The 13469-nt window shown below is 37.2% G+C and overlaps 1 protein-coding gene and 1 pseudogene across 1 annotated transcript; one reads left to right on the forward strand and one right to left on the reverse strand.

The window, feature by feature from the left end:
- Positions 1 to 206: 206 nt before the first annotated feature.
- Positions 207 to 6189, forward strand: LOC112203404 (ankyrin-3). The gene is made up of 4 exons (XM_024344377.2): positions 207 to 1030; positions 2437 to 2954; positions 4346 to 4384; positions 5287 to 6189. Exons 1-4 carry the CDS (start codon positions 343 to 345, stop codon positions 5725 to 5727), a joined length of 1686 nt encoding a protein of 561 aa, XP_024200145.1. The 5' UTR covers positions 207 to 342; the 3' UTR covers positions 5728 to 6189.
- A 17-nt stretch (positions 6190 to 6206) lies between these two features.
- On the reverse strand, positions 6207 to 12323 carry LOC112201367 (annotated as a pseudogene).
- Positions 12324 to 13469: the final 1146 nt, after the last annotated feature.

Genomic DNA, 13469 nt, shown 5'->3' on the forward strand with positions numbered 1-13469 from the left:
CTTCAAATTTTGTAGACTATGTGTTAAATCTTCAAATTGTCTGGTCTTGCTCCGTTGGCTATGGATTTTGATTTTAATCGAAGTAATCCAAGTTCCTCTCCTTATGTACTTGCATTATTAGCAGGTTAAATTTTTTTTTTTTTTTTGCCCCAAAGCAATGGAATTCATTCCTCGCTCCCCTACAAGAAAGGTATTCATTTCCCTCTCCACTCCACTACAAGAAAGGTATTCATTTCCCTCTCCACTACAAGAAAGGTATTCGTTTCCTCTCCACTACAAGACTACAAGAGAGGTATTTATTTCGATTGAGAGAGAGAGAGAGAGAGAGAGAGAGAGAGCTGGATGGATCATTCTATGTGCTATTTCTTTCGATTGAAAGAGAGAGAGTGCCGGATGGATCCTTCTATGTATAGGGCGGCAACTTGTGGTGATGTTGGTTTCTTGCAAAGAATTAGAGATGGTGATGTATCGACTGATCTTCTCAGTCAAAAAACCCCAAAGGGCAACAACATTCTTCACCTTGCAGCTGAATTCAAGCAGATCAATTTCTTCAAAGGCGTCCCTTCCTTTGAGAAAGGCTCTCCGCTGCTTTGGAACATCAACAAGATGGGTGATACCCCCTTGCACATTGCTGCAAGAGTAGGATGCGTTGAATTGGTGGACTTCCTTATTGATCGTGCAAAAATGCTACATGTTCAGAGAGTTGGCGATCAGGAAAGGGGAACAACATATGCTGAATCTTATAAAAAGTTACTGCGGAAGACCAACTTGGAAAAGCATACGGCATTGCATGTTGCTGCCCGATATGGTCATCGTCAAGTGGTGATTTTGTTGATAAAAGCGGATCCTGAATTGTGTTGTTCTACTAATAGCAAAAAGGAGTCGCCATTGTTCTTGGCGATCTGCAAGGGTTTTTCTAACATTGCTGGTGACATTTTGGAGGAGCCTTCAATAAGACCTTCTTTCCAAGGAATCAATGGTGTTACAGCCTTACATGCAGCCGTAACTTATACATACCAAGGCTCTGAAGGTAACATATACCATACCTTTTTTGGTACAAATAACATATAAGATACCTGAATTTTCAAAGTTTGGAAATATTAATTATTCCAAGGAAATATAAATGGAACTGGGCGTGGGGCTGAGCCTCCCAGCTAGGCTGGGTTCCAAACCCCTTTAAAAAAAAAAAAAAATTATTCCAAGGAAAAGTGCAAAGGAATGCACAATAACTAGCTAGAAGCGCTAATGACACTTCATATGACACTTGTTATGCGTTTGCTAACAATTATAGTTCCATGCGGTATCCTGAATTCCTGATGACACGATGTTACTGAAAGTTTCAAGAAAACTATTTTTGCCTCAAATGTTGATTTTGCTGCCCTAGGAAACAGAGAAAACTATTTTTGCCTCAGATGTTGATTTTGCTGCCCTAGGAAACACTTGTTATGCGTTTGCTAACAATTATAGTTCCATGCGGTATCCTGAATTCCTGATGACACGATGTTACTGAAAGTTTCAAGAAAACTATTTTTGCCTCAGATGTTGATTTTGCTGCCCTAGGAAACAGAGATGGCCAAGAACGTAGTGTTTTATTCTTTTTTCTTTTTTGAAATGAAAGACTTGGGTTCAGTTTGGATGGAGTGATTTCATTTTTTTTTTTTTTGACTTTGTCAAGGGGAACTCAAAGGCTTCCTAGGCCCAAGACTTAGGTTCAATTTGGATGGAGTGATTTCATCAATTAACACTAGATATTTTGTTAAAATGTAAAGACTGATTGCTTTTGTAGACTATTGCAAGATTTGAGTTGGAAAAAGTATAAGAAAACAAATCGGTTTCAAATGACTACTTGCACATAGTTATTTTAAATCAACTTCAAATGTATTCCATCTACTTAATCTAAATACATTCTATCATCAACGAGTGGCTGATGTTGCTGGACGGATCATGGGGTCTCGGGGCTCCGTTTCTGGCTTCTGCTTCCTCCTTCCGGGTCGTGTACGACTTTTCTTTCCTCTCGGGGGCGGCGCAGGTGTGCAGGATGGGTGGTTGGCACGAACGGTTCAGCAACACCATGATCCGTCCAGCAACACCCGCCACTCGTCGATGTGGCCGGAGCCTACAATGAACACGAACGGTTCCTGTTGGACAGATTCGGTTCGTTCGTGTAAATTGTAGTTTTGAATGCCTTAACGATCATCAATTTGGCTGAAAATTTGCAGAAGTGATCTATACATTAAGACCTAAAAACTGAACAGTTAAGATGAGAATATGTGATCAAAAAGTGGCCAAAAACTTGAAATCCGTTCCATAAGCTTAGGTAAAGATATCTATACCTAAGAAATATATATATATATATATATATATATATATATATATATTTCAGCAACTATATGATATCCAAATTATATATTATTGAATAACCTATACTTATGTCAGAGATTGTGAAGATCATGGTGTTCAAATATCCTGATATGATCAAAAAAGCTGATGAACTTGGGTGGACACCCTTACACTACGCAGCATTTAGAGGGAACGATAAAGCCGTTACATGGTTGATGGAATCAGACAAGTCTAGTACTTCCTATATCTCGGACAAATGTGGAATGACAGCTCTTCATGTCGCAGCATATAAAGGCCACATCGAAGTAATGAAGAAACTGATTCAATATCAGCCTGATACTTATGAGTGCCTCAATGCCAAAGACCAAACGATTCTTCATGTCGCAGTTTTAGGTGCACAAAGTGATGTTGTGAAGTACATACTGGAGCTACCCGAGCTTCCGAGACTTATAGATCAAGCAGATAAAGAAGGATATACCCCTTTGCATCTAGCTGTCATGGGTCAAAAGCATGAAATTACAAGAATGCTGAAACGGGACTGTGGAGTCGACAATACTTCTCTTCATAAGGGATTCTCTTTTGACAATTTTCTTGGTGAAGATACCAAAATACAGGTACAGGTGTTAAACTCAGACAATATGAAGATACTATGTGGGATGTTGTTGTCACTCCCAATTAACTGTCATATTTTACAAAAATTAACCAGCATTTATTATTTTTAAATACTCCCAGAAAGATTGCAGAGAATTGTGTCTATAACATTACCCTTCAAATATTCATATCCCAGTGCACTATTACTTATATGACTAATTGGAATTGATAGTGGTATTTTATACCTCTCAGATCCGTGGCCAATGTGTCAGATCGAAGCTAGACCTTATTGCATATCACATCTCCACTCCCATCAACTCCCAATATTTACTTTGGCATTGACATTGAAGTTTTTGTAGACAGCTTCAGCTCTGTGCAACCGGAAAAGGGAAGATCCAAACTTGTCACTAGGGATGGCAAAAATCCCCAGCGGGGCGGAGCTTCATTGGATACCCGCCCCTAATGGGGGGAGAATTCGGGGACAAATGGGGAATGGGGATGGGGATCCCCAATCCCCGCTATTTAAGATTGGGGATGGGGTGGGGATGGTATTGTGATTCCCATCCCCAAACCCGCCCCAATAATATATACATATATTTAATTTATATATATTTTAATTTATTTTTATAATATAAATCATAAATATATATATATATATATATATATATATATTTACTACTTTACTTTAATGGCTACACTTTTACTTTAATGGTGTTTTGACTTTCGAACTCACTGAATTATGATTTATGAATTTAATCATGTTTTAAATTTATTTGTTGTAGATTTTGATTTTAAAAAAGGCAATATGAGAAAAAATTATTTTATTTATTAACTTCTTATTGGGGATTTGGGGCGGGTTTGGAGGCTTAGTCCCCAGTGGGGATGGGGACGGGGAATCCCCAATATATTTTTATTGGGGATTGGGGCGGGGATGGAGGTAGTGAATGACCCCGGGGATGGGGATGGTATTGTGATCTCCATCCCCAACCCGCCCCATTGCCATCCCTACTTGTCACCCAATAACAAAGCCGAACAAGATGGAGAAGAAGGAATCTCAGTCAAAGTGGGAGAAGAGGGAAGCTCAGTCATACTGGGAAAAGGAAGCTCGGTCATACTGGGACGATACAAACTAGTAAGGATTAATTTTTGATACGTGTGACACTGTAATTAATTAAATAAAAAGTGGTAAGAGAGCCCTACAGTACTGGATGGCAGTAACCTATAAAACTTCTCAGCATCATCATCTGCATTATATTTTATCTAAAATGTTAGAAGAGATGACGGTTTTCCGACCAAGACATTTTTCTATAGGAAAAATATGAATTTACCAAATGATGAAGTATATATCTAATTGAGAAAACAAGAATGAAGGTTTGATGAGCTTAGTAATGTGCATCTTTTTGTGTTGCCTCAGGTTTTGGAGGAGAATATGGCTAACAAAGTGAACGAGCAGGTAAAGTTTGTGAAACAGGCTTTATGCTCTCTCTCTCTCTCTCTGCGGCGAGGAGATTGAAGTACCAAATTCGAAGTTTCCTTATAGAGCATCTAGATCGCCATATGACTTTAGGTCCATATCTCCCGACTTTAGGCGCAACACATTTTAGTTTATAAGGAGACCTACGTGCATATTCTAATATGCATAAACATAAATTTGAAAATGTTTGAAAGATTTCCAATTTTCATGTTATGAGTTATGACATTAGTTTATAAAATTGAGTTGTAGGCTTTGTAAACACTTGGAACTTTTAAAACTTATTTGCTTGTCATTGGACCGATCAAAGTTCTATGGTTTCAATTCATGTGTCTTATAGGAACAAAAAGGAACTGTTTATTTTTTTTTACACTCCATATTTGATATCAATGTATAGGACATCTTTGTTTTACAAAATGTTCAAATTTTCAAGAACATGAGTGTTGGACATAAATATATTTATACACATGGATGGAGGTACGTAGCTCTAGTTTGTGAGGCACCAAGTATCTGTCTGAATTCTGAAACCTCCATCTTCAATCTATTAATTTTTTTTTTTTGAAGGGCCATCTTCAATCTATATATTATTGTGATTTGTGAGTTAGGTGAGACAAAAGGAGAAATAAAATTAAGAGTATATTTGAAAGTTTGTGTGTAAAAATTGAGAGAGGAGGTTTAAATATTGGAGGTATGAATATAACTAGTCTTTATTTCTTTACATAAAATTTAGTTTTTTACTACTTTTTCACTTATCATATAACTTCCTAGTTCCTAACTTTCAAGCGTTTTTTTTTTTTTTAAAATAAGTTTTCCTGTTTGCAGACTAGTATATAATTAATATATTTCATACATTTTGATATACTTTCTCTACATACGTCGTGTAGGAAATGAGCACTGAGAGTAGTCATCCGGGGCGCTCCTTTGGGGTGCCATCATTCCAAGAACAAATCAGTCGTGATTTCAAGAAATTCGAGTCGCATCCGGATGACAAAGACTCCGGCACATCGGCAGTTGCTGGCAAACCAGAAAATGCGAAATCTGATGTTAATCTACTGATAGCGACACTTATAGCAACAGTTACATTCGCGGCCGGTCTCGCCCCGCCCGGAGGATATGGAGACGACGGAAAGATAATTTTACAAGACAATACAAATTTCAAATGGTTTTTTACATTGAACGTTAACTCGTTCCTGCTCTCAAGCCTGGTTCTTATCCGAGAATCTGGGCCATGCTTGGGCTCCAGACTCTCCAAAGTAGTTGGTCCATTATTGTTTCCCTTTACGGAATGCTTTTCGCATTTTGGCAGGGCACAACAGCAGGGCTAAACAAATCAAACACCTCAATCAAATCGCCCTGGCCTGGTCCTCTGACAGTAGCTGCTGGAATAGCTTTAATGATGTTTGGTTTGGGCCCAGGTTTATTTCAAGCCTGCTCGAAGCCCAGGGATGCACTTCGTGAAAAAAGTTCGGACTCCGAAGGCGCGAGATTCCGTGGTATATTCTCTTTTTGGTCAAAGTAATTATTGCTGTCAGTATTGAAGTTTGAGTTGCATCTGAAAGTAACTTCCCAATAATTTCACCTTTGGTATTGCATCTCTGATTGCCATGCCAACTCCAGCTTTGGTTCGTTCTTTAATTTCAGCTTTGGTTTGTTCTTGAGCTTTGTTCATGAACTCGATCAAATAAAACTAAGAAAATTCACCGAGTTCAGTTTATTTATTAACCACGTTCTCCGGAATTCATTCTGATGTGTAATCAACAACACTAATATAATCATAACGAAAAGCCGCCAAGATTTAGGAACCCGTCTACAAATTCGTTCAACTGGCCTTAAAAAATGTTAATTGGCTGCTTGACATTATTCCAGCAGTTTGTGCATGGGTCCAAAAAATACATGCATGGATTTAAGAGTGTGTGGTTGAAGCTTGTTATCTATATGACTCTAAAAAGTTGTTCCATGATTTCATCTGATATTAAATGAACGATCATAGACATACTCCAGTCAGTGACTACGTGTGCAGTATGCTCTATAGTTACAGTGTTAACATCCCTAACCTGCAAAAAAATACCATTCATTAGTAAGCAACAGTGTTATACATGCCTATAGCCAGAACCAGAAGGCCAACGATTGGTGGCAATGTAAAATGCCAATAGTGATATACCTAAGCGTGATCGGGATCACCGCCTCCCATATTCTTTGTAATGTACTGATTGTTTTGTATAGAAATAGGTTCAGCAACACGTCCTCCTTCCACTACTTTCTTGATTGAATATCCGCTTTGACAAGCATATTTGACAGATTCAGAGAGTCGATTTAGCAGATTTACGAGAGCTATCACTTCATTTCGTTGCAGCTGCAGCTGCATATGCAAAGAAAAATGAGAGAAAGAGATGGTTCAAGTTCACCTACTCTAAAGAACTTGTTAAAGAAGGCAACTCAAACAAATGGTTCGGCAGCTTCACAAGGCATAACTGACAAATGGATATGTAGATAAATAAGAAAACCTTTGTTGCGAGATCAGTTTGATAAGAGAGCTGCAAGAACTTACAGGTTGATCTTGATGATTTTTACCATCAACAGAAAAGAGGATCTTCAATGCAGTACCAAGACCAAGAACTTGAAGCTTTCCCCAGAGCCGACATTTCTCACATCCCACACAATCCATTAATGCACTGAAATTTGAGGATGAAATTTTTACTTTACAACTCTGAATGACAAGACGGTGATCAATGTTTAGTTCAACATAAAATATTAATTACTGAAGCAACTTCTCACAAACAAACCTGATGTTTCTGAATTTCTTTTGAATTTGTTGCTTCAATTGTGGTCCACTCTGACCCTTCCAGAGCTTTGCTTCATCAAACGGTAAGGGACATGCAGCTTGGAGTTTAGGATTGTAAAGTAGCTGCCTCATCAAAGACTGTGTTCTCAGGTCTTCCTCATGATTACCTGTATCATACTCAGCCTGCTCTAAGTAATCTGCAGCCTACAAGATGTTAAGCCATCAATGATTAGTAGTTTAGTACAATGTGGGACAATAAGAAAATTGATTATGCGGTACCAATGCAGAAAGGATAGAAGAAAATGCTTACTTTTGTCACTGCCTGGAGAACAAAGAGGAATGCGAAGTACAAATTCTGAACACGATCTGGATATTTTAAAACGCGATCATGCATCAGTTCCATGTTTTGACCCCACTGAAATATGTTCAAAGGTCATATACAGCTCATATTGACCAGAGACAGTGACATAAATTCTTTTAGTTGTTATAAAGTACTTTTTTTCTCATTATAGAAAAGTTTCTGAAATCCTATGAATTTTCAATTTTGAAACCACAGAAGATTATAGAAGAATGAACAATGCATGTGTTATGGATAACAAATAAGTTGATAGTTATGCTGATAACGCCTCAACTGGACAAATGAGATGAAAATCAGCACGGAAAAGAAAAATAGTCACATGATATGAGGCAGAAGGAGAACCAGATTGGTAATCTTGTCCAGAAGATAATCAGCAGCTATGTGGATTGAAATTGACGAGTGAAGACCTGATATTAATTTGTACAATACTCTTTGCTCCTGGCAAATGTCCTGAGATGAATCTGCAGAAGAGCAAAAGAAACAACACTAATACAGTTTCCAAGCAGGCCATATGTCATTTTGATATACTCAACCTAGCCTTCCCTCCATAAAGTTGTATCATCACCTTCACTGAAGTTGATTGGCTATACAAGAACGAAGCAATATCCAACAATTTAATGATAGAATATACTCATATAGCAAGCAGACTAAGGATCCAATTTTTCCAAAAAGATCTACCAAAAGTTTTGACTCACATTTTGGGCAATTTTCAGAAAAAACAGCATCTCATATCCTTCTTGCTGATGGACCAGTGTAGCCAGTGTAACGTTCAGGGTTCAGTAGAAGGTTCACGTAGGTCATCTCATCTGCAGATCAGAAGTTAACAGAGTCAATCTCTGAACAACATGATTAAAAATCAACCTTTTACTATGAACACAGAACAAAGACTGAGGCAATTTTACATTCAAAATTTGTTTGCTACATATACCATAAACCATGACCTACATTCAATAAATGGGAAGATGCAAAAAATTGAGTTCTGTCAATTAAAATGCAAGCCTATTGTCTTCACTGGTTTCTGATGTCTCTCATAATATAGCACATGCATTCCACACTAAATTATAAATAATGACTTTCGCATCTAAAATTCCAGTGCGTGTACTACAGCTTCCAACAAATAAAATCTTTATTAAGGACTAAATCACAGTTAATACTAGGAAGCATAAGATCAAAGATAATATTCAGTGAATTACCATTATCAGTCTCATCATCATTTGTACAAGGGATATCTGTCTCAATCCAGCCTCTGAAAGCTCTACTGTCTAGAGTGCGGTCAACAGACCCCTGCAGCTTATCATCTTGACAAACCAAACTATCAGATGGAAGGCCACGGTGAAAGGGCCTCTTGAAAGGTTCCGGAAATTCATTTTCTGGGCATTCGCAGACGCTGCAGTCATGCAGGAGGCACATACCATCTTCAGTCCAGAAGGGACAGTCACACCACAGCTTGGCCTATCAAATGAACCAAGTACAAAAGCTCCCACAAGGTGAACACAAGAATGACAATATTACTAAAGCACTACTATAATATTAGGAAGCACAATGTCAATAGAAAGTTCACATATTCACATATCAATTCTGAATTTCATTTTTGTTAATGACAGCTAGAAATGTCTGATTATACCAGAACACCATGTAAAAATCTGGGATAAGTAAGGCAAATCACAGGAAATGTAGAAGGTGCTTGCCTATTTCGAATACACAAGTCTACAACTTTTACGCAAAAAAGTCATACCACTTTACACAATGCTGTCAAGAATTTCAATGAATCCAATTACCACTACCGTCTACTGAGCCCTCTCTAACCAGTGTATTCCATTCAAACCAGTACTGGGTATACGAGGTGATTAATCATTATGTGGCCCTCAAATCTCTAATGCAAGCATACATACACATAAGAACGAGTCAAAGATACAGAATTCATGTGACTAGTATCATTAACCCCTTGAAATGCTTAAAATAGCTCTTCACCGTAAGAATTAGATAGTCAAATGTGAATCAAACCCAGTAATAGCAAAAACATCAAGAGGGCTCAAGCAGCACACCTTAAAATATAGAAAAAAGGGAGTTTTAACAATCTCTTGTAGCAGAGGATGTAACACTTCTGCATTAACACTGTCCACAGTTTCATAATCACAACAGCAGTCCTCAACAATGCCACTGCATTTCTTTGAATCCTACACTCACACAAAAATAATTCAAAAATCAACAAAAGAAACCATGACAATGAACTCAACTACATGCACATCCACCCATCCAAATCTCACCTGAGGACACTGGCAGGAACTGGGATTCTTGAAAAACAGAGAAAGGTTGAGTTTAGAATTAAAATCTCTGGTACAGGTGAGAGCTATGGCTAATAAGACCACAACCACAGCACCCACTAAAACCCATCTCTTCACATTCTTCTCCTTCACCATCTCCAATTCCAGCAAATCCTCCTAAAATCAAGCATCAAAGATATCAATGTCTGCAACTACATTTGTATATATAAGACTTTTGAGTTCAACGTTAGGCTTTGATTTGGAAAGTCCATCTCTTCACATTCTAATCCGAAGAAGTGTCATCATCAAACCAAGTCATTACTGAAGAATGAACAATGCCTATATTATGGATTATTAATTTGGCAGAAATCTGCAAAAACTTTATAGTTGCCACTTAACTGGACTTAAAAAAAAAATGAAATGGACAAAGAAAAATAGTCACATGATATGAGGCAGAAGGAGAACCAGATTTGTGATCTTGTCCAGAAGATAATCAGCAGCTATGTGAATTGAAATGGAGGAGTGAAGACCAGATATTAGTTTGTATAATACTCCTTGCTCCTGGCAAATGTCCTGAGTTGAATCTGCAGAAGAGCAAACAAACAACAATGAATTAAAAATTTGGTATAACAAAATTATAAACATCATTGATACACATTCGAGCTTTGAAGCAGGTATACTCAATATGAAACAAAGATATAGCATTTTAATGATAAAAGGCTACAAGCAGTCAAATTGTCACAAATAGTGATCTAACAGAATATTAAACACACATTTTGGGCAATTTTCAGAGTAAACAGCATCCCATATCCTTCTAGCCGATGGACCTGCGTAGCCAGTGTAACGTTCAGGGTTTAGTAGAAGGTTCACATATGTCATCTCACCTGCAGATAAGAACTTAAGAGTCAATCTCCATTCAATATTAGTACAAATATTCATTTTCCTACAACAAGAAAGAGCATGTATCAAAATTGAAATAAATGAACAAGAAACAATGGCTGAGGAGAATTTCTACATTCAAGATTCATCTACTATATATATATGCCATAAATCATGAACCTAATTTCAACCAAATTGTGGGATGAACTCATGAAAGCGATGAATAAACAATTTGGTTGAAATTGTAAGCCTATTATGAACTCATGACTTCTATAGAATTGGATGTAAGCCAATTTATCTTCATTACTTTCTGATATCTCTTAAAATGTAGCATGCAATTTCCAAAATATATCATAAATAACGACTTTTTGAATTCTGATCCAAAATGCCAATGCACATACTCCAGATTCCAACAAACAACAATAAAAGACTAAATTACAGAACTTCAGACTGCGGAGCACAAAATGCAAGAGTTATATTAAGTAACTACCATTATCATTCTCATCATCAATTATCCAAGGGTTATCTGTATCAATCCAGCCTCTGAAAACTCTACTGTCTAACGTGCGGTCAACAGAACCCTGAAGCTTTTCCTCTTGACAAACCAAACTGTCAGATGTAAGGCCACGGTGCAAGCGCCTTTTAAAAGGTTCTGGAAATTCTTTTTCTGGGCATTCACATATGCTGCAATCCCGCAATAGGAACATGCCATCTTCAGTCCAAAAGGGACAGTCACACCACAGCTGCAAGGGCCTTTTAAAAGGTTCTGGAAATTCGTTTTCTGGGCATTCACATATGCTGCAATCCCGCAATAAGAACATGCCATCTTCAGTCCAAAAGGGATAGTCACACCACAGCTGGCCTATCATATTTACCAAGTATTTGAGCTCCCAAAAGGTAAACAGAAAGAAGAGACAAAATTACTAAATCACTTCTAATTAAATCACTACTATAGTATGAGGAAGCACGATGTCAATGCCATATTCATATTTCAATGCTGAGCTTTTTCCTTGCAGACAGCTAGAAGTGTAAGATCATACAAGAATGCATGTCAAAACATTGCAAACCACAAATTTGTTGTTTTTTTTTTCCTATTTCTAGTACATAGGTCTACAGCTTATATCCACAAAAGGGCATGTCCATACCACTCCATAGGAAAGTATCGAGAATTGTAGATCAATATCAAAAAATTTGTCCAAAAAAAGAAGAAGAAGGAAACTATGGAGAACTATTGATCAAACTACCACTAAATCACTAATGTCTGCAGAGGCCTTGCTAGCAATTGCATCCCATTCAATAATCAAACCACTTCAGAAAAGTCTTGAGCTTTTAATAACTAATTAAAAGAACATATCTAATTTGGACTGTAAGATCAAAAATTAATATTCTTAATCTTTCTTTTATATCCTTTCTACCTTTCAATTTCTTAAACCTTAGAGCTGTGTGCCCCTCAACTTCCTCTAATGTCAGCTTAGACTTTCAGCCCACAGACACATAAAAATGCTTGAAATTAGCTATTCACCAAAATGCGACAGCCAAATGTAAAATAAAAATTCTTCTAATAGCAAAAAAATTAAGCGGGCTCAAGCAGCACACATTAAAATATCTCGGAAAAACTGAGTTTTTAACAATCTCTTGTAGCATTAACACTGTCCACCGTTTCGTAATCACAACAGCAGTCCTCAACAATGCCACTGTATTTCTTTGAATCCTACACTCACACAAGAATAAATCAAAAAGCAACAAAAGAAACCATGATAATGAACTCAATTACATGCCCATCCAAATCTTAGCTGAGGACATTGGCAGGAACTGGGGTTCTTGAAAAACAGAGAAAGGTTGAGTTTAGAATTAAAATCTCTGGTAGAGGTGAGAGCTATCGCTAATAACACCACAACAACAGACCCACTACAACCCATCTCTTCACATTCTTCTCCTTCACCATGTCCAATTCCACCAAATCCTTCTAAAATCAAGCATCAAAGATGTCAATGTCTGCAACTACATTTGTACATAGAAGACTTTTGAGTTCAACGTTAGGCTTTGATCGATTTGGAAAGTCCAATTCAATTTAATAGCCAGACCCCCCATACAGAGCTAGAAACACAACTTACGCGCCAATGCTGTAGGGAAGGACAGAGAGAACTAATGACCGGGGCGAGAGGTAGAGACACGGAAGAAATAAATTTGCTAACTGACACGTGTTTGGAAGGGATTGGACAGATGCGAGTGGGCTTTGATAGTCTTGATTTGTCAACGTCCGTTAAGTCTGTCAACGAAGACGCACTCGCGCTAATGGGTGCTTTCACTGTTTTACTTAGATGATTCAAGGAAATAAAAGTCATTCCTTTATTTTTTTCCATGAGAAGTTCATTTTCCAATAACTTTCTAATTTCTATTCCAACATTTGGTAACATTATAGAAAAGATATTAAGAAAGTTGTTAAAAAATTTGTAATTAATGAAATAAAGTAATGTGTTGTGACTTGTGAGTAATAAAATAAAGAAATAATGAGAAAATGATTTCTTTGGGCCTCGTTTGGTTCAAAGAAAGGAAATCAATTCCTTAGAAAATCTCATGGTAAAGGAAAACAAATTTCCCACTAGCTTTCCTTTTCACTGTTTGGAAACTTTGGGAAAGCAATGGGAAAAAATATGTTTGTTTCCATTTTAGTATTTGGTTTGTGTAAGGAAAGGAAATTAAATTATACCAATATTCCATTTATATCCTCATATATTAAAACACAAATCATAAATCTTTCAAACAAAATTGCCAATAACAATT

The sequence above is a fragment of the Rosa chinensis genome, chromosome 5, assembly GCF_002994745.2.
Source record: "Rosa chinensis cultivar Old Blush chromosome 5, RchiOBHm-V2, whole genome shotgun sequence".
Classification (NCBI taxonomy): Eukaryota; Viridiplantae; Streptophyta; class Magnoliopsida; order Rosales; family Rosaceae; genus Rosa; species Rosa chinensis.